The following is a 21,945-nucleotide window of genomic DNA, read 5'->3' as shown; positions in this document are numbered from 1 at the left end:
ATCAGTACCCCTTTCCTGCCTTCTCCCCATATCCCCTGACTCCGCTATCTTTAAGAGCCCTATCAAGCTCTCTCTTCAAAGTATCCAGAGAACCAGCCTCCACCGCCCTCTGAGTCAGAGAATTCCACAGACTCACAACTCTGTGTGAAAAAGTGTGAGACCACACCTGGAGTATTGTGTGCAGTTTTGGTCTCCTAATTTGAGGAAGGACATTCTTGCTATTGAGGGAGTCCAGCATAGGTTCACAAGATTAATTCCCAGTATGGCAGGACTGACATATGATGAAAGAATTGATCAACTGGGCTTATATTCACTGGATTTTAGGATGAGAGGGGATCTTATAGAAACATATAAAATTCTTAAGGGATTGGACAAGCCACATGCAGGAAAAATGTTTCCGATGTTGGGGAGTCCAGAACCAGGGTTCACAGTTTAAGAATATGGGATAGTCCATTTAGGACTGAGATGAGGACATTTTTTTACACCCAGAGAGTTGTGAATCTGTGGAATTCTCTGCCACAGAAGCCCGTGGAGGCCTTTTCACTGGATATTTTCAAGAGTTAGATATAGCTCTTAGGGCTAATAGAATCAAAGGATATGAGGAGAAAGCAGGAACGGGGTACTGATTGGGGATGATCAGCCATGATCATATTGAATGGTGGTACTGGCTCGAAGGGCCGAATGGTCTACTCCTGCACCTATTGTCTATGCTACAGTTGGATTAATAAGAATGAAACCAGACAGACACAGTGCCATCTAATTGGCCAACTGTGCAGAAGCATCAAATGGCTTGATTAGCAATATCGAAGGCAGCAGACAGGTTGAGGAAAATGTGGGAGCGTGGATTAACTTTACCACAATTATGCAGGACACCATTTTTTGCCCGTTCATTTATTAGCGTTTCTTGTTCATATTAGTTTTGTCACAAATGCAATTAATCTAAAAACAAAAGCAGAAAGGACAACCCTACCCACTCTTTCCACCGGTTGTCACAGCGATTCTCAAATATTTCAAGTATTTTACAATCCTTGTATTTTTATAAATCGTCTATCATGGAGAGATTATGCAACAACTATATTCCACACCCAAAATAACAGGGAATGAATTGTCAAGACAACCTGGCTTGGTCAAACAATTAACAGTGAAGGAAATCAATGCAGAAACCTAAATGTCAAAATTTGACATTCTACGTTTGGCGTCTGTTCCTTTCACGGTTATATATAACTTGCCAGAAAATTTCAAAGTAATAAAGCACACGCAACTGTTTCAAATATATCATCAAGATTGTAAAGGCCAACTCGTAACTCTGAATGATTCATAGTAGGGAGAAAAGGGAGGGGGGGGGGGGAGCAATTTTACTTTCGTACAGTTCTTACCTGCTTGGGATTGGTAAGATAGAGCTTAGCTCCCAGATTTAGAATTTGCAGTTTCACTATCTCCTCTTCATTCATAAAACCCTTCGCCATTTTCCTCAGGACATCCGGTGCAATCTTTGGTACATGCTCGCAGTATTCACCTATCAACCACAGGATGCTTGCACGTGCCATGGATACCTTGAGAAACAGAGAGCATGGAAAGAAATAGAAAATGTAAAGTAACAGGGAAAAAAAGCAAGGATAAAATAAGCATAGAAAAATGTTTAAACTTCACGATCAACAGGAATCATGCTCATAAGTTCCAGGAGCAGAATTCGGCCATTTGGCCCATCAAGACTACCCCGCCATTCAATCATGGCTCATCTATCTTTCCCTCTCAGCTCCTTTCTCCTGCCTTCTCCCCATAACCCCCGACACCCTTCCTAATCAAGAATCTGACAATGGCCGCCTCAAAAATATCCATTGACCTGGCCTCCGCAGCCGCATGTGGCAATGAATTCCACAGATTCACCACCCTCTGACAAAATATATTTTCTCAACATCTCCTTTTTAAACGTACTCAAATTTAATAGTACAACAGATCAATAACAGTACTGAAGGAATGAACAATTAACATCTGAGATACAACCAATTTGGAAAAGATCAATTAAACATTTTTGACATAAATATTCTGAAATTAAAATATTGCAGCTAAAAGAAATTGATATGTTAAAAAAACATTCTACAGCACCAATTCATTTTATCAACATGCATGAAAAAGTAAATGGACAAAAGTAAATAAAGTCTTAACATACTAACATGCAAAAGGAAATGCAGTGACACAAATGTACAGTTTGTCTTTAGTTTAGTTTAGAGATACAGCATGATAACAGGCCTTTCGACTCACCGAGTCCATGCCGACTAGCGATCCCCGTACTCTAACACTATTCCGCACACACGAGGGACAATTTACAATTTTATCAAGCCAATTAACCTTCAAACCTGTATGTCTTTGGAGAGTGGGAGGAAACCAGAGTTCCCAAAGAAAACCCATGCAGATCACGGGGAGAACATACAAACTCCGTACAGACGGCACCCTTAGTCAGGATCAAACCCAGGTCTCTGGTGCTGTAAGGCAGCAACTCTACCGCTACGCCATCATGTCGTCTTGAATTTCCAATTAGATAAATGGAAGGGGATAATGACCCTTCGCACAGAGAGGATCATTGGCGTCTCCCTACAGTCAGTACAAGAACTGTTCCAGAGCCGCTGTCTGAAAAAAGCTCAGAGAATTGCTAAGGACAAACTGCACCCCCTCCACATACACCTGGATCTCCTGCCATCAGGCAAGAGATATCGAAGCATCAAAGCCCGGACCACAAGACTGCTAAACAGTTTCCTACCACAGGCTGTGAGGCTGCTAAACAGTCACTCTGTACTCACAGTCACTTGATTCTGCGGCTGGCACGGACACTTTAATAACTGGCACTGGCCACTTTAATAACTGGCACTGGCCACTTTAATAACTGGCACTGGCCACTCAAATCAGCTGCCCCGGACATTTTTATGATTGGGTTATTGTATTTTAACATTGTGTTTTACCTGCTTTTAACTATTTATACTGTTCCATCAGGGACTGGATTGTTTTTATTGTTATTATGGGTGAAATGTTTTAAATTTCATGTGCGATGCTCCGCTATTCCCTGGGAAACGTCTTTTCATTTTGCACTGTACACTGTTGCTTGCAAGATGACAATAAAGGTTGATTGATTAAATGAAGGAAATCTAATAGCAGTCACTGGAACATGCCCACGTGCAGAAATACAGAAAATTCTGCCAGCAACACTGTGCATCTTCACCAGGCTCTTTGCTTTGCAACCTATTGAGTTTAATCATCTGAAATCCATAAAGTTATAAGAAATTCAACTGTTTGCAAACCATTCTCACCATAAAAATGCCTGAAAATGTTAAGCTTTGCACGTAAAGTTCACTCTGTATGGCAATTTAATTGTATTTATGTATTGTATATCTAATCTATTTGGATATCACCCAAATCAAAGTTGACACATGACAATAATAAACCTAAACATGTATTTGAATAGAGTAAAATATCAAAATTACTGGTAATCATCTTTCCCCACTAAATATAAATTCTAAATTCCAAGGATATAAGGGTGGCACGGTGGCTCAACAGTACAGTCGCTGCCTTACAGCACCAGAGATCCAGGTTCAATCCTGACTGCGGGTGCTGTCTGTACATTCCCCCCGCAACCATGTGGGTTTTCCTCGGGGGCTTCGGTTTCCTCCCACACTCCAAAGACATACAGGTTTGTAGATGAATTGGCTTTGGTAAAAATGGCAAATTGTCCCTAGTGTGTAGGATAGTGATCGCATATGGGGATCGCTGGTCGGCGAGGACTCGGTGGGCCAAAGGGCCTGCTTCTATGCTATATCTCTAAGCTAACCTAAATTAATAATTTATTTCAGTTGATGATATTTCATCCTCTAGCTTAATCTCATACTCCTTTATTTTTTTTAAAACACGACCAAAACAATGTTGAAAAGTTAGTATAAAATGAACAGCTTTCACTTTCTGGTTTGCTGCCAGGGAATTATTCAATGTGACCAGCTGCTCAGCCGGCATGGTGATATTACTTATTGCTACGTGCTCAAAAGACCCTAACAACTGACAATGGGAGAAATAAAATCCATACCAGTGAGACTGCCAAATCCATGTGAACAGTATTGTTCAAGTTGAATTAGTTACATGCTGATGAAAGTAAAATCTGGACCATTAAATAGTGTGGTTAAAACATATATTCAATTAAGCCAATAACGTCAAACCAGACAGCAAAATAAAATCTCTCACAAAGATAATTGCTAAAAATTATCAGATGGGAAATACATTTTTTAATAAATATTACTGTGAATATAGTGGAAAAAATCTGCCATGTGGAGCAATAAAGACATTTCAAAATGTTGCTGGATGTTTTAATTGAGTTAAGGTCTTGAGAGTTAAGCTTAGAAGATTTAAATGATCTACGATTATGTCATAAACATTACTTTTAATCAGCATGGCATAATACAAGTTTGACCATTCACGGCGTTGGGAGATTGGGGTGGGGGGGGGGCTGAGAAGCAACTTTAATGGCACCAAATACATTTATTTTCTCAGCTGGCACGGAAAGTATTGATTCTGCTCTTCAATCTGGCATAGATCAAACTTTGATATTAGAACACTCTAAATAGTAAAAGGAATGCAGAACTGCCAACACTCACAATTTTAAAAATATAATTTATTGATTTTGCTCTAGCGTATTAAAGTTACGCGAATGACTTGGATGAGAGGAAATGGCAATGAGGAAATTCTCTCCGACACCTCCCGTGCATTAAAACAAAAATACAAAAATCAATAAGCCATGAATAAAATCACAAGCGCTGGAACAGTAGGATATCACAGCCAAATTAACAGCAAATATTGTGATAAATTGAAATCAGTTGAGTTTGTGATCAAAGAAGCATTTCAGAAGATATGTCGTACAACCAAACATGCATATGGGCCAACGCATAGTGACAACGAATGAGTAATAAAATGCAGATATTACTGCATGTGGTACTGTTAACTAGTAAATATGAACACCCATTTTCCTTGAATAGTTAGAGTTTAATGTGCACTTACTGTGATTTTATCTAGAAGCTTGGCCATATGTTTGATGATTTCACCGTGCTGTGATGGTTGTGTCTGGAGCAGTTTCTTAATCACCACGACACTTTCGGCGACAACATTTTCTGTAGAATGTTAAAAAAAAACCTTAAGCAAGCAATACTATAACCAGGCTTCAACAAAAGCAGTGATCAATTTATTACAGTTTCTCTCAGATATTAGTAAGAAAAGTTAACAAATTGGGCACTGGTTATGCAGCGTGTCTGGGAATTGAGGTAAACAAGGAAATAGCATTCAGCAATGTTTTGCATCAGTCTCCATTATATCCCAGAAGTATCTGTAAATTGGAAAATGGAAGAAGGGAAGGAACTTGGGAAAATTACAATCATTAAGGAACTGGTATTGAGCAAAATGATTGGAACTGTAGGTTGACAAGGCTCCAAGTCCAGACAGACCGCATCCCAGTGCATTAAGAGACGTTCCAGTGATTTTTGATCTATTGGTTTTTAATTTTCCATCAGAATGGAAGGACAATTATAACTCTTGATAAAAAAAATGTGCTGGAAAACCTCAGTGGGCAGTGGGCAGGCAGCTTCCCTGGAGAAATAGGATGGTGATGTTTCAGGTCTGAACCCTTCTTCAGTATAAACCAGCATCTGCAGTTTCTTCCTACACAGATATAATTACTCTTCAAGAGAAGGACAGGAAGCTATAGTCCAATCATCCTAACATCCATTATTGGGCAAATTCTAGAAGAGTTATTAATTTTTTTAGAGCTGGACAAAATTTAAAGGGGAATGTTTAAAGAGAACAATTACATCTGAACAATGTGTCGAACTTATTGGAAAAGGTTACATCTGCGATGGAGAAATGGGAATTGACAGACGTACTTTTCTAAGATTTCCAGAAATAATTTTATAAAGTTCTGCATAAAATGCTGTTGTGAAAATGAAGTTTCATAGGCGGGGAATGGAAGCAATTTTGGGTTGGTTAGAAAGTTAGCTGGTTATGACTGTGGATGTTTTGGGATCAGTGCTGCGCACTTGATACAATTTACATAAATTACTTGGATTTAGGCACCAAAGGCAATGAATGCTAAATATGCTGATGACACAAAGATAGATGGGAAAGTAAGTTGCGGAGAGTTGAGGAAGGAGGCTATAAGAGAAATACCGATAAACTGAGAGCGGGCAAGAGCTAGGAGTTGTAATCTCAAAAATGTGAAACTGTTAATTAAAACATTATCCAAATGGCAGAGATATTGCAGAACTCAGATGCAGAGAGGATTCCCCGAGTGTATGATTTGCAAAGGGATAGAAATGCAGGTACAGTTAGTTATTACGAAAATTAACAGAGGTTTCAAGGGGACCTGCATGTTCTTGTATATGAATCAATGGACACAAAGAGGAGGCGCCGTTGTGTTTTTGATCTGGGGGAACATCGCGGCAGTACTTAGGATATTCCTGGGGAATGTCCAGTGATGCTGTATAGATAGAAGTGTTCTTCATTTGATTTTTCAAATTAACATGGAATTTGATAACGCCTCCAATTCTCTCAAATTATCAAGGTATATCAATCACATTGTACAAATGGTATGATAAGATCCTTAGAGTCATCGAGCATGGAAGCAGGCCCTTTGGCCCAACTTGCCTGCACTGACCATCATGTCCCATCTACATCACTTACCTGCCTGAGTTTAGCCCATATCCTTCTAAACCTGTCCTATCCATGTATCTGTCCAAATGTTTCTTAAACATTGTGATAGTACCTTCCTCAACTATCTCCTCCCGCAGTTCGTTCCATACACTCCTTGTGTGGAAAAGTCTCCCCTCGGGTTCTTATTAAATCTTACCCCCCACTTTAAACTTATGTCCTCTGGTTCTCTATTTCACCTCAAGATACGCCTCAATTTACAATCTTTCGATTTCTGAAGCTTTTTCAGTATAATGAACAAGACTTAACCTACGAGGCGGAGATATATAGTCATAAATTTTAATTAATAGCAAAGATTAATAGAGTACCAGCCCTTAACCCATTTCTATTGTACTCCATATTGACAGTGTGAAAGCTACTGTTGAGCCATTAATGATATTATAATACACAGCAACTGAAAATCATAGGTGCAGCTGTGTCAACAAGATTGCTCTCAGCAGTTTGACAGCTGCGCTAGGTTGACAAAAATGCCTTGAACAAACTGCAGCCACTTGACATAATGGGTTCCACTTGACATAATCAGCCCTTGAAACCAACCACAGTATTTGCACAGAACACGACAATGGAAATCGCTCCCTGAAGGGTGGAGAAAATGGAGTTATGGAGAGAGAGAGAGATACAACACAGAAACAGGCCCTTCCTTGCACCAAGCCTGTGCTGAAATTAAGCACCCACTTTTGCACTAAAATTGCTAAGTTCATAAATCCATGACGTAAGAGCAGAATTAGGCTATTCAGTCCATCAAGTTTACTCCGCCGTTCCATCGCTCCCGGCGAGAGGGCCTGAACATCGGGCCGCCCGTAGCGGCGACTGCGGGGGGCTCGGGAGGCCCCGACCACGGGTGAACATCAAAGAGGAGGTTGACTGAACTTTGGTGCCTTCCCTCATAGTGGGAAACTTTGATACCGCTGTGTGGGGATGTTTATGTTATAGACTATCGTGTTGTGCGTTCTTATTTTTTTTTATTCGTATGGGTGTTTGGTGAAAAATAGCATTTTGTTGTCTCTATACTTGTACAATTACAATAAAGTTCAATCTAAGCTAAAATCTAAATGACTGATCTATCCTTCCCTCTCAACCCCACAACATAAACAATGTAATGCAGATGCTGGTCTACAAAAAAAAGACAAAATGCTGGAGTAACTCAGCAGGCCAGTCAGCATCTCGGGGGAACATTGATAAGTGAGGTTTTGGGTCAGGACCATTCTTCAGACTGATTGGAGGGTGGTGGGGAGAGACAAAGAGAAAGCTGGAAGAGAGGTGGGGCAGGACAAACCAATAATGTGGGATGCCCTGACATAAGCCTGCTCTATACCTCCAGCATCACAGATCATGTTCACCTGTTTAGTTTAGCTTAGAGATACAGCGTGGAAACAGGCCCTTCAGCTCACCGAGTCCGCACTGACAAGTGAGGCCCGCACATTAACACTACCCTAGACACAGTAGGGCCATTTTCACATTTACACCAAGCCAATTAACCTACAAACCTGTACGTCTTTGGAGGAAACCGAAAATCTCAGAGGTCATGGGGAGAAAGTACAAACTCCGTACAGACAGCACCTGTGGTCAGGATCGAACCCGGGTCACTGGTGCAGCAAGGAAGCAACTCTACCACTGCGCCACCATTTTTCTTGGAAGTCATACTGAGGGCGAAGAGTGGCTGGAGTCATTGTGGTGCATCAACAAAGATGACCACTGTGTAAATTGCACATTTAGGGAGAAGGTCATACTGAAGATTAACAGATGAGAGAAGAGACATGGGTGACCACCAGAATAACTCAGAGGAGCAGGCAGCTAAAATAGGGCCCCTGAGTCAATCTCACTTTTATGGAAATTGTTGGGGTTGATCGTTCCTCAGTGATGCTAATAAAAGTGAAAAAGCAGAACTTTAAAAGGTGGTAAAAGGTAGATTAATCCTTGTTCCATGCACTTACTGGTAGATAATTAAGAGTGTGGAGCCGATAAATGAGGCTGAAGAGATGATGCAGGAGGATGGACTTCAAATTTCTGAAGCATTAGAAGTGTTTCTGGGGCACGTTGGAACTGTACACATCAGACAGGTTGCAGTTTCGTACAGCATGGACTAATATCATTGCTAGTGCGATCGACAATTTAAATGAGCTTGATAGTTAGCTGGGAACCACAAAAACATCAAAAGACAAATAGTGCAGAAAGAGAAATTAGAAAAGTTAGAAACCGAATAAATGATATAGGTGCACAGCAAGAACACAGTGAAACAGCAAACGTGGTCAAAGTACAGACAAATATTAAAATGACAAAATTAAAGGTACTGCACCAGAATGCCCACAAAGGTGCACAATAAGATAGATATATTAATGATACACAGAATAAATGGGTACTATTTCATTGCCAGAAAACCAAAGGGAATGGTTATAGTAGGAATAATAAAAGAGATCAGTGCAATGGTGAGAAATGATCTTGGCTTGATAGATTTGAATCAACGATACAAAATAAGAAATAGTCTGAAGGGTCTCGACCCAAAACGTCACACATTCCTTCTCTCCAGAGATGCTGCCTGTTCCGCTGAGTTACTCCAGCATTTTGTGTCAACACAAGAAATAGTAAAGGGCAGAAGTAGGAGTTATATTGGGCCTCCAAAGAATAATTATAATTTTGGGCATGGTATAAATCAGGAAATTAGTTGTGCGTGTAATAGGAGTAATACAGTAATGAGACATTTCTACTTGCACGTTAATAGGACAAATCAAATGTTGCTGCAATTACGAGCAAGATGAATTCATGGAATGTGCACAAGTTGTTTTTCTAGATTTGAAAGCAACTACAGAAAAGGCCATCAATGGACCCCATCGAGAATGGTTGGTTGGGGAAGAGTGTACCAGAATATGATGGAACCGAAATTAATTATGTTAAACTTAAGAAAAAGACTTATACAGTTGCCAGAAATAGCAATTTCTGAGGGTTAGGAACATATTAGAACTAAGCAAAGGAGGGCCTGGGAAATAATGAAGAAAGTAAAAAAAGAATCAGAGTAGATGGTTGAGAATAATTTACAGTTATGTTAAAAGTGAAGTTGTGAACGCGAATATGGGCCGTTTATAGAAGAATTTATGCTGAGGAATAAGGAAATGTCTGATGTATTAAATAACCCTTTTTCACCTGCCTTCAAAGACATCCAAAAACCTGCCAGATATATTAGCGAATCAAGAAACTAAAATGAGAAAAGTCTATTAACTATTTGTCAAAGTGCTGGAAGATGTGATTAGCATGGAAGTTAATAACTCCCAAGTACCCAATGATTTACATCCCAATGAATGCTATGATTATCATCTTCCAACGTTCTATCGATCCTGCAATAGTTGCTGTGGATTGGAGAATAGCAAATGTGATAGTGCGAGAATGAAGAGAGAAAATGGAACTACTAAGCCAGTGACCAAACACAGATGGTAAGGAAAATATTGGAAACTATAATGAGGGATGCAATAGCAGCATCTGGAAAAGAATATTAGGAATAGGCACAACTTAACTTATGAAAGGCACCCTTTGAATATGACTCTAGTTGAACAGGTAAGGTGAACAAGTGGATGGAGTACATTTGGATTTCTGGAAATAGACACAAAGTGCTGGAGTAACTCAGCAAGTGAGGCAGCATCTATGAAGAAAAATGATGGGTGACCTTCAGGTAGGCACTCTTCTTCAGACTGAAATAGATGACCAAGGGTGGAGCCCATCATGGCCCATTGTTGGCTGGGGAAGAGATAATAATGAAGGGATACAGATTTCTGAAAGGCCTTCTGTATGGTTCAGTACAGGAAACCGATCACCAATGTATTGCATGGAGCGGAGGGAAATTGGTCATCATAAATAGAGGATTGGTTATTAGGCAGAAAGCAAGTGGGAATAAGCAGAACCACCTCAGGATGGCAGACAGTAACTAATAAGGTGCCGTTGGGCTCAAGGCTTAGCTCCAGTCCCTGCACAGGTTCTGAAATCATGCGCCAAACAACTGATCCCAGTTTTTGCCAATGTCTTCATCCTCTCATTTCAGTCTGTTATTCCCATATGCTTCAAGGAAACATCCATCATTCAAGTCCCCAAAATAAGTAAAGTGACGCGAGTCAATGGTGACCACCCAGGAGCTCGAATATTGACCATAATGAAGTGTTTGAAAGATTGGTAATGTCCCACATCTCCGCCAGTCTCACAGACAATCTAGACCCCTTGCAATTTGTGGATAGGAAACATAGGTCGATGGAGAAAACCATTTCCCAAGCACTACATTCTTCTCTGGATCCCCTTGACAATAAAGAACACCTATGTCAGGATGTTCAGCCTTCTACACCATAATACCAAATAATCTCATCTTTAAATTCCTGGACTTTGACATTGGGCCTCCATCCGCAATTGGCTTCCAGGAATGAGTAGGTTAACCTAAGACGAGCATTTGTCGGCACTGGGCCTGTACTCCCTGGAGTTTAGAAGCATGAGGGGGGGACCTCATTGAAACATACAGAATAGTGAAAGGCCTGGATAGAGTGGATATGGAGAGGATGTTTCCACTAGTGGGAGAGTCTTGGACTAGAGGTCATAGACTCAGAATTAAAAATGTTATTTTCGGAAGGAGATGAGGAGACATTTCTGTGAAATCTGTGAATTTCTGTGAAATTCTTTGCCACAGAAGGTTGTGGTGCCAAGTCAGTGGATATTTTTACAGTAGAGATAGATTCTTGATTAGTATGGGTGTCAGAGGTTATGGGTAGAAGGCTGGAGAGTGAGGTTAGGAGGGAGAGATAGATCAGCCATGATTGAATGGCGGAGTAGACTTGATGGGCCGAATGGCCTAATTCTACACCGATCACATGACCGTATGACTTCCTGACTGGCCAATCTCAGTTGGTTCGAAGTGGGCAGAGGTTATTTTGGGACGATTTCTTTGGTTAAGGTTACTTTGAGAAGATTTGAATACAGGAATAAAGATGTTTTACAGTACTTGGGCGGAGTTTTGATGAGACTTAGTCACACTGTACATTTTTAGTCAATTTCTGAAGTATCATTTCAGTGGTTCTCTAGTTCCCAATCAAAATAGCGTTATAACAAACCAAAATACCCCATTTAAGGTGGCCCCAAAATGCCTTAAACTTCATTATACCTGCTTGATAGACTAAATGCAGAGATGCCTTCCATGACCCAGGGATCTATGTTCAGGGCACATATTTTAGTATAAAGAATAGAACAATTATTTGTAATGGGAAAATAAGTTTCTTCACTCAGACCGGTGAAGATTTGTAATTCTCTACCCTGGAGGGCTGTGGAGAATCTATTTCTATGTTCAAAGTGCAGTTTGTGAAAGATGTCTGCTTATTAACAGGATATGAAAGTAAGCATGCAGGTACAGCAGGCAGTGAAGAAAGCGAAAGGCATGTTGACCTTTATAACAAGAGGAGTTTAGTATAGGAGCAAAGCGGTCCTTCGGCAGTTGTAGAGGGCCCTAGCGAGACGACACCTGGAGTATCGTGTGCAGTTTTGGTCCCAATGTTGGGCAAGTCCAGAACCAGGGGCCACAGTCTTAGAGTAAAGGGGAGGCTGAGGTGAGAAAAAACTTTTTCACCCATAGAGTTGTGAATTTGTGGAATTCCCTGCCACAGAGGGCAGTGGAGGCCAAATCATTGTATGGATTTAAGAGAGAGTTAGATAGAGCTCCAGGGGCTAGTGGAGTCAAGGGAGATGAGAAGGCAGGCACGGGTTATTGATTGGGGACAATCAGCCATGATCGCAATGAATGGCGGTGCTGGTTCGAAGGGCCAAATAGCCTCCTCCTGCACCTATTTTCTATGTTCCTAATTTGAGGAAGGACATTCTTGCTATTGAGGGAGTGCAGCGTAGGTTTACAAGGTTAATTCCCGGGATGGCGGGACTGCCATATGCTGAGTGAATGGAGCGGCTAGGCTTGTATACTCTGGAGTTTAGAAGGATGAGAGGATATCTTATTGAAACATATAAGTTTATTAAGGGTACACAAAATTGCTGGGGAAACTCAGCGGGTGCAGCAGCATCTATGGAGCGAAGGAAATAGGCGACGTTTCGGGCCGAAACCCTTCTTCAGACTCCGACGTTTCGGGCAGTAAGTTTATTAAGGGTTTGAACAGGCTAGAGGCAGGAAACATGTTCCCGATGTTGGGGGAGTCCAGAACCAGGGGCCACAGTTTAAGAATAAGGGGTAAGCCATTTAGAACGGAGACGAGGAAACGCTTTTTCTCACAGAGAGTTGTGAGTCTGTGGCATTCTCTGCCTCAAGAGGGCGGTGGAGGCCGGTTCTTTGGATACTTTCAAGAGAGAGCTAGATAGGGCTCTTAAAAGATAGCGGAGTCAGGGGATATGGGGAAAAGGCAGGAACGGGGTACTGATTGGGGATGATCAGCCATGATCACATTGAATGGCGGTGCTGGCTCGGAGGGCCGAATGGCCTACTGCTGCACCTATTGTCTGTTGATAGTGCAAAATAAGTGATACTGACGTAAAAGATGTTGCCCTGATTGTAATGATTGCTACAAGAGGCTCGAAGAAAAACTCCTTGCTCAGTCTTTTATTGTCTTTTTCGTGACTGTAAATTTTCTGATCAATCACTCAAAAGATTCCAAAAGGAAATTCAAAACGACTCCAAACGAGGTCATGCAGCCTCTGTGGAGGTAATGCATAGTTGAAGTTTTGGGCCGGGACCCTTCTTCAGACCTCCTTCTGTCCAATTCCTCCACAGATGCTGCCTGACTCACTAAGTTCGTCCAACACTTTGTGTGATGACCTCCAGGGTTCTTAGATGCTTTAATTGTTGAATACCCTGTAAAGTCTGTATAATGCTTGGTTTTATCATCTTCAATTAAGATTTCATTGTTAATGTACTTAGTACATTATTTCAAACACTTCTGTGGGGGTGTTTTTAAATTGCTAGATTTCTTTCAGTCTTCGGCTGTGGAATACACAGAGATTTCTTTAATTGAAACTAATGGGAAACTCTTCAATTTACCCATTTTCACCTAATATGAAGTTGTATCATAATCTTACTCGTTGTAGTTTGAGGAACATCCGTATCTAAAAGGTAACATGCAAATCTCACAAATACTAACAAAATGCTTAAGTTTGCACAATATACCCGTATAATTCCCAATGGATATACAGGTTGGAATGTAGCAAAGCTTCGAGGTAACCAACAATGAAGAATCACGAATCACTTTTTATTTTAGTAGAATATTGTCAATTCAAACCATTAGAATTTCTTTTTGACCTTCATAAACTGAAACATCACTACAAGCAGGTATTGGTATAAAGCACAGAAAAGACTGATGTATTAAGGAATGGTTTAATGGTTTAATTAAGATTTAGATTAATCCCCAGGACTTTCTTCTCTGATGCAGTCCAAGGAGCAAATGACAAAACCATCTTAGTTTTGTTATTTTGCAGCAGGATTGAATGGTGTGTAATTTTCTGCTCCATCAGACCTGCATTTAAAACAATACATGTGGTATAAATAAAGTAAAAGTCATTTTTGGGGTCAGATATTGTACAATCTGTGCATATAGATTTGTTCTAAGAATTGTGATTCTTCTATGGTGCTTAAGGATTTTCCTGCATTACATGCCATATGGCAATTTAACAGTAAATGAACTAGGAACTGCAGATGCTGGTTTACAAAAAAAAAGACTCAAAGTGCTGGAGTAATTCAGCGGGTCATGTCAAGTCAAGAGTCAAGAGAGTTTATTGTCATGTGTCCCAGATAGGAGAACATGAATAGGTGACATTCCAGGTCATGCCCTTCAGAGTCTCACAAAGGGTCCTGATTCGAAACGTCATATATCCATGTTCTCCGGGGATGCTACCTGACCCACTGAGTTACTCCAGCACTTTGTGCCCTTTTAAAAAAAAAACTTTAAATGAAACTAACCAATACTAACCCAAGCCCACAGCATGGTTTGAGCTGTGAGATCTCTACCATATGAAAACAAGTGCAATACACTGGTCTTTCCAACTGCCCACCAAGAAAACCTCTTGAAATTTGTTTCATTTACAGAACTTGCGGAGAACCTACATCGTCTGGAGATGCAATCCTATAAATTATTTTAATGCATCCTTCTTTTCACCATGTTGCTGATTTGGCAGGCTATGCCGATCAGAGCAAGGACATATAACAACAAGACTCAAGGGAGAAGAAATGAAGCTTTGCAAGTGACATCCAGATGGTTTCCTGATCTGTTCGGGATATTCAACATTGCATAGCGATGCAATTTTGATCACATACACAGATTATTTCAAGAAGACATTTAAATAGTGTGCAGGTACATGCAGGATGTTTATATGATCAATTTTGATAAAGCATTTTGCAGCATCTAAATTGTGAATGTTTGTTGGGTACTTTCATGGAATTGGTCTTGTTTTTAGTTGAATAGAAAATATGATAATATAAACGTGTTGCGAATTAATGATCCAAGAAACCCGAGATCAGAAAATTGGTAAATGTGTTGTGTTATAATAGATGGATGGGAACATTCAGATGGATTAGGGTTGGGTTTATGTTTATTATTGTCATGTGTATCAAGACACAGTGAAAAGCTTTGTTTTGCATGCTATCCAATTAGATAGGATAATGCCATACATAACTGCATTAGAGTCAAATTCAAGTGCAATAGGTAGAGCAAAGGGAAGATACAGAGTGCTGAATATGGCTCTAAAATAAATTATTAAAATATTTAGATCTGGTGCTAGATGTACAGGTAGAAGAGAGAGTGATTTGATCAGATGATATTCGATCCCCCTCTGGGATAAGCATGCAGGGTCACCATGTTCCAGCCCCATATTGGTAGTTTAAAGTAAGCATTCAAGCAAATGGAAAAGCTTGCGAATCCTACTTTGGGGAATGGGCCATTTTGAAGCAGTTCTCACGTTCGGGTTTCCCAGACAAGCCCAGGAGTCCAAGGCTTGAAGGCCACATTGTGCTGGCATTTACACTCTGATGTTGGACATCGAGTGGGGATCAGCAATGTTCCAGCAATTCCCCAACAGTTCAACGGGTTAAAATGTGAATAAATTCATGCATGTAAATAAAGAACAAGGGCTGTGGCAAAGGTGATTCCAAAATAAACTTCATTTAAAAAAAGTTAGTTGTTCAAAGTTTAAAAATATTTTGTTTACCTTTACATTTTTAAGACTTTTTCAATTTTTAAAAAATTGTTTAAAAAAAAACATTTGATAGATGCATTAAAAATCATTCAACATATATTTTTGACAACATCTGATTAGCCATGGGCTTTTTAACTCCTGTATGGACAGAACTTATTCTAGTTCCCCAAGCGACGGCATTCACATAGACAAACAAACATAGCCTTTTCCTTTGCGATGTATTATGATTGAACATTAGGCTGGCACAAAGCAGCAAATTGAAATTTATCTCCACACCACCATTCCCTGTTATTTACACTCCATTCACATCATGTGGCTGCTTTGTAGAGGCCGATTTTGGCTTTATTTCTAATTCTAGCCCAAATGATAGGGATTTCCGGATTTCCCGGCAATGAAGACGCACCCCCATTTTGAATTGCTAAATTTTGAAAAACAAGGCTGGCGGGACAGGATCAAGGGTTTGATTTAGTCAGTAGAAAGGAAGATGTGAAACTCCTTCAAGGAGGCAATCAGGAATCACAATGCGCTGTGTGGTTCAGGTCTGAGGGATGGGGACTTCCTGGCTCAGGGAGATCACATAACAGGGAGAGAGAGGCAATAGAGCAAGAGAGCCTGGGACGGAGCAGCCAGCCTTACGCCCAGTCACTACCCTCCGACCACCACCTGCACCGGTTGCGCCTGTGCCGAAGGACACCGTGGCTGGCTGGATGGCGGGCAGAAGGCGCTGAGGTGGCGACCGGTTCCGCTGTCCGGTCCCGGCGGCCGCTCGCAGCCACCTAGGTCGGCTGCGTGCCCCGCGAATGGCTGCAGTCCCCAGGTCGGCTACGTGCCCCGGGACTGGCTGTTGCGCCCAGGTTGGCTCGCTTCCCCCAGTTCTGGCTGCAGTCCCCAGGTCGGCTGCGTGCCCCGGGACTAGCTGCAGTTCCCAGGGAGCGAAAACTAATTGAAAAAAATACGCCTGTGGGCCACATGAGTTTGTGTTACGGGCCGGATCCGGGCTCTATGTTGCCAACCCCTGTGTTAGGCCTCATTGTGGTGCCCCCCCCCCCCCCCCCCATGTTTAAAAGCGATTTAGCCCAAGTCTTTTTTCTTGACTAAAAAGCTAAACTTTGGCCTCCAAGATGCAGGTACATTTTCGGGCCTTATTTTAAGGTAAAAAATAGCGTCTTCATTGCCGGGAAATACGGTAATTTTGAATCACCTCCAAGATACTTTAAGCAGCATCAATTCAAGCAATTTAACCAGCAAGGCAACAGCAGATGGCCCAGGTCACACTGTTGCCTCCAATGCCACCCAGCAGTCTTAGATGTCCTTAAGCTACAGACCATTAGCATACAAAGATACCAGTCACAGATGTGTAGGAATGAACTGCAGATGTTGGTTTACACCGAAGATAGACACAAAAAGGTAGAGTAACTCAGCGGGTCAGGCAGAATCTCTGGAGAAAAGGAATAGGTGACACTCAGTCTGAAGAAGAGTCTTGACCCGAAACGTCACCTATTCCTTTTTTCCAGAGATTCTGTCTGACCTGTTCAGTTACTCCATCATTTTGTGTCTACCAGTCACAGAGGCTGGTTTCCTGATCTTGGTGCTGAACAGAGGACTTACAACTCACACAGTGATCAATTAGGGGAAGAGTAGAAGTACAGTGAGGAAGGCCCTCAAATAGGCTGGTTTTGGATGACACCCAAATATGATAGAACAATTTATTTGGTCTTAGAAAGTCCAAAGGAAGAATAGGCTTAATGCCAGCAATTGTGAGCACAGACATTTAGTAAAGAAAACAACAGCTATAATGTTCTGCAAAGTGCAACTGGGTGAGTGACAAGATAATCAGCTGAAGTAACATTGATGGAATGATAAATCCTGGCCTGGACACCGAGGTTTATAAGCTCCAAGCACTACCATGAGATGTTTGACATTCACCCAGGAGGACTAATTGAGCCTCAGTTTGATATCTCAACTGAATGATGGCACCTCTATCAGCCTCTCGTCTCAAGAGAGCAACTTAAACCCAACAGCTTCTGTGAGAGAGGACATGAAAGCACAAGTAAATGACAGTGAGAGAATAACAGAGTGAGACAGAAGTACCAATCTCTCACGATAGAGCCTAGACCGCATCAAGGATGAACTCAAATTTGGTTTGGTTGAGTCCATTTACCCGTTCACATTTGTAACTTTTAAGCATTTTAATGAAACCTCGGCGTTGCACCTCATCACATTTATAGAAATAGTCCAGCTCATTCATTGTAATGAAGATACCCCTCTCCAAGTGCCTAGTTATTGGTTTGATCAAAAAGAACAAGGTTCTGCTTCCAAAACAATTCCTAAGTGTGCAGCCGGCAATGAGTAAAGTAATGTTTTACCATCTCTATTGGACAGCAGATACACCAACCCAGAGAGACATGTATCGGTAACCTCCGAAATATTGGTCGCACATCTTCCAATTGCCTGAATTGTGGCTGCGGCAAATTGTTTGTCCTGGCTTTTCACATAAGTCTGAGTATGAAAAGAAATAACGAGAACATTACTCAGATCAACTTTATCGTTATACACATTGCATCACCAAAATGCCAAAATAAATATCAATGACGTTCGGAAATTATGACTTAAAATTCTGGTCGCATTAACTTCTAGACATTAATTTAAATGCTATATTTTGGTAAAATACAGAGCAGCACGGCGGCGCAGCGGTAGAGTTACTGCCTTACAGCTCTTGCATGCCCGGAGACAGGCGTTCAATCCCGACTACAGGTGCCATCTGTACGGAGTTTGTACGTTCTCCCCGTGACTACGTTGGTTTTACAATAGACAATAGGTGCAGGAGTGGGCCATTTGGCCCTTCGAGCCAGCACCGCCATTCAATGTGATCATAGCTGATCATCCACAATCAGTACCCCGTTCCTGCCTTCTCCCCATATCCCCTGACTCCACTATTTTTAAGAGCCCTATCTAGCTCTCTCTTGAAAGCATCCAGAGAACCTGCCTCCACCACCCTCTGAGGCAGAGAATTCCACAGACGCACCACTCTCTGTGAGAAAAAGTGTTTCCTCGTCTCCGTTCTAAATGGCTTACTCCTTATTCTTAAACTGTGGCCCCTGGTTCTGGACTCCCCCAACATCGGGAACATGTTTCCTGCCACTAGTGTGTCCAAGCCCTTAACAATCTTATATGTTTCAATGAGATTACCTCTCATCCTTCTAAACTCCAGAGTATACAAGCCCAGCTGCTCCATTCTCTCAGCATATGACAGTCCCGCCATCCCGGGAATTAACCTTGTAAACCTACGCTGCACTCCCTCAATAGCAAGAATGTCCTTCCTCAAATTAGGGGACCAAAACTGCACACAATACTCCAGGTGTGGTCTCACTGGGGCTCTGTACAACTGCAGAAGGACCTCGTTGCTCCTATATTCAATTCCTCTTGTTATAAAGGCCAACATGCCATTCGCTTTCATCACTGCCTGCTGTCCCTGCATGCTTACTTTCATAGACTGATGAACAAGGACCCCCAGATCCCGTTGTACTTCCCCTTTTCCCAATTTGACGCCATTTAGATAGTTTTCTCCGAGATCTTCGGTTTCCTCCACACTCAAAGAGCCTTCTCCCCATAACCGTCGACACCCTTCCTAATCAAGAACCTATCAATCTTGGCTTTAAAAATACCCAATGCCTTGGCCTCCACAACCATCTGTAGCAATGAATTCTACAGGATCGCCACCCTCAGAGCGGACTCGGTGGGACGAAGGGCCCGTTTCCGCACTGTATCTCCAAAACAAAAAAATTGGCAAGTCATTGATATCCTAACAAACTACTACAGACACACTGTAGAAGGCATCATGGCCTAGTACGGCAATTCCAACACATTGAAAGGCAAGAGGCAACAGGGAGTGGTGAGCTCAGCCCCATCCATCACAGGCACAACCCTCCCCATCATCAAAAGCATGTACACGAGGCGATGTCTCAAGCAAACGACACCCATTTTTAAGGATCTCAACGTCCCTTCCATTAGATAAGAGGTACAGGAGCCTAAAGTACCTCACCACCAGGTTCAGGAATAGCACCAAACATCAGGTTCTTGGACCAATCTGCACAACACTAATCCCACTAATCAGGAACAGAACATCACGGACAACCTCTTGCACTACCATGGACTTGTTTTCTCATTGGCTATTTTTGCATTGACGTCCGTTTTTTTTGCAGAGTCTTGTATAATTTACGATTGATGGTGTCCGAGTCAAGGTGCTTGTGATTCTGCTGCAAGATTTTCCATTATACGTGTACCTCACCGCACTCATGCAGATGACAATAAACTAGCCTTGACTTAACTGGAAGATGTTACTGGCAAATTTCATAAATTTTGTATATAACTTGAAATTTCCCTGAGAAATCATACTGTAAAAAGCAAGGTAGTTATCTAGATACACTGTGTAAAATTCTTGTTTATGAGCTGTATTATGAACAGATACAATAGTGGCATTAAAGAGGTGTTTAGATAGCTACATGGATATGCAGGGAGTGGAGAGATATGGATCATGTGAAGGCAGATGAGATTAATTTAATGTTAATTATGTTCAGCACAGACAGGGGGCCAAAGGGCCTACTTCTATACTGTGGTAGGCCCCCCTCGGTCATGACTGACCATGGATGATGCATCCTGGTTGGATGCAAGCCTGGGCAATGTCATATGGAGGACAGGTTGTTGCCCATGCAGCACGTCCCCCCTCTCCACGTCGCTGATCGATCCAAAGGAACAGCAGGGTCGTTGCAGTTTGGCACCAGCGCCGTCGCAGGAGCTGCCAGAGCGAGGTTGTAGACAACGACAAACTGCCTTAGGGGCTCAGACTCCGGATTTTCTTCAGGTTTACTCCAGGAGCCTTTTCCATGACTGGATATGGCCACAAGGCAGTAGAGGTTTTAAATCAGAGTTTTCCCTCTCCTAGATGGACTGCCTTCCCAGGCTGACGAGCCCCATCTGCCTGAGAATTCTACACTGTATTGTTCTATTTTATCCCTGACAAAATATTAACGAGAATATTGAAAGATTCAAAGGTATCCACCACGTTGGATATTAACCACCACTGTACTCACCTGAAACTCTCGGAGGACTATCGAGATGTTGGTTTCACTGGCCAAGTTAGTCAGAATCTCGAGCTGTTCATAACAACAAAATATGTTTATCAATTAAATTAACAAAGGCACTTTCCGGATGGACATATCCAACACATGCTTTCATCAAAATGCAGACAAAAAAAAACAAAATAAAACACTATACCTTCAAAACTTTTATCTGTGTTGGATCAGTTGACCGAACATAAAAACTTTTCAAATATGGCTGAAACATACCCTAAGGAAAAAAAAAATGTTAAGAGTTTTTGCAAAGATAAAAAAAATTAAAAGATTATTTCTTTCTATATAAAAACTAACGCAATCATACCTTTTTTTGTATAGACATTGTGGCAATGTTCTGTAAAACAATGTACTGCACTTCTCTGTATAAAGAGAGATCAGAGTTAGAAAACATAACATTTCCCATTCAATATAACCTTTAGGTAATAGTCTATGGAACTGTTGCGCTACAATGCTGAAAATTATATTCTACACTCCGTATCTTCCCGTTTTGCTCTACCTATCATACTGGTATCTGATTTGATTGTATTAATGTATAGTATTATCTCATCTGATTGAGTAGCAGGCAAAATAAAGCTTTCCACTGGAAAGACACAAATTACTTGAGTAGCTCAGTGGGTCAGGCAACATCTTTGGATAAAGTGGATAGGTGATGTTTCGAGTTGGGACCCTTCTTCAGACCTTTCTGCAATTTGTGCCTTTCCTTGGCAAACCAGCATCTGCAGTTCCTTGGTTCTATATTTTTAAAGCTTTTCACTGTAACGTGGTAAACGTGACAATAATTAACCTAAATCTAGGGAGCACAAATTGACAAAGCCAGCCAAGAGGAAAACATACAGTGCCCTCCATAATGTTTGGGACAAAGAACCATCATTTATTTATTTGCCTCTGTACTCCACAATTTGAGATTTGTAATAGAAAAAATCACATGTGGTTA

The 21,945-nt window shown here is 41.4% G+C and overlaps 1 protein-coding gene across 1 annotated transcript in view; it reads right to left on the bottom strand.

Moving 5' to 3' along the window:
* Nucleotides 1–21,945, bottom strand: part of ap3b1 (adaptor related protein complex 3 subunit beta 1) — a 242,097-nt gene that overhangs the window by 136,449 nt on the left and 83,703 nt on the right. The window contains exons 10-15 of the mRNA XM_033018603.1: nucleotides 21,316–21,370; nucleotides 21,154–21,225; nucleotides 20,970–21,032; nucleotides 18,246–18,378; nucleotides 5,035–5,144; nucleotides 1,377–1,553 (exon numbers count right to left, since the gene is read on the bottom strand). Coding sequence (XP_032874494.1) covers nucleotides 1,377–1,553; nucleotides 5,035–5,144; nucleotides 18,246–18,378; nucleotides 20,970–21,032; nucleotides 21,154–21,225; nucleotides 21,316–21,370 — 610 coding nt within the window. The remainder of the gene's footprint in view (nucleotides 1–1,376; nucleotides 1,554–5,034; nucleotides 5,145–18,245; nucleotides 18,379–20,969; nucleotides 21,033–21,153; nucleotides 21,226–21,315; nucleotides 21,371–21,945) is intronic.

Source organism: Amblyraja radiata, chromosome 3 (assembly GCF_010909765.2).
Source record: "Amblyraja radiata isolate CabotCenter1 chromosome 3, sAmbRad1.1.pri, whole genome shotgun sequence".
NCBI classification, from domain to species: domain Eukaryota; kingdom Metazoa; phylum Chordata; class Chondrichthyes; order Rajiformes; family Rajidae; genus Amblyraja; species Amblyraja radiata.
The sequence above is the reverse complement of the archived record's forward strand: the minus strand, read 5'-3'. Positions and strand labels throughout refer to the sequence as shown.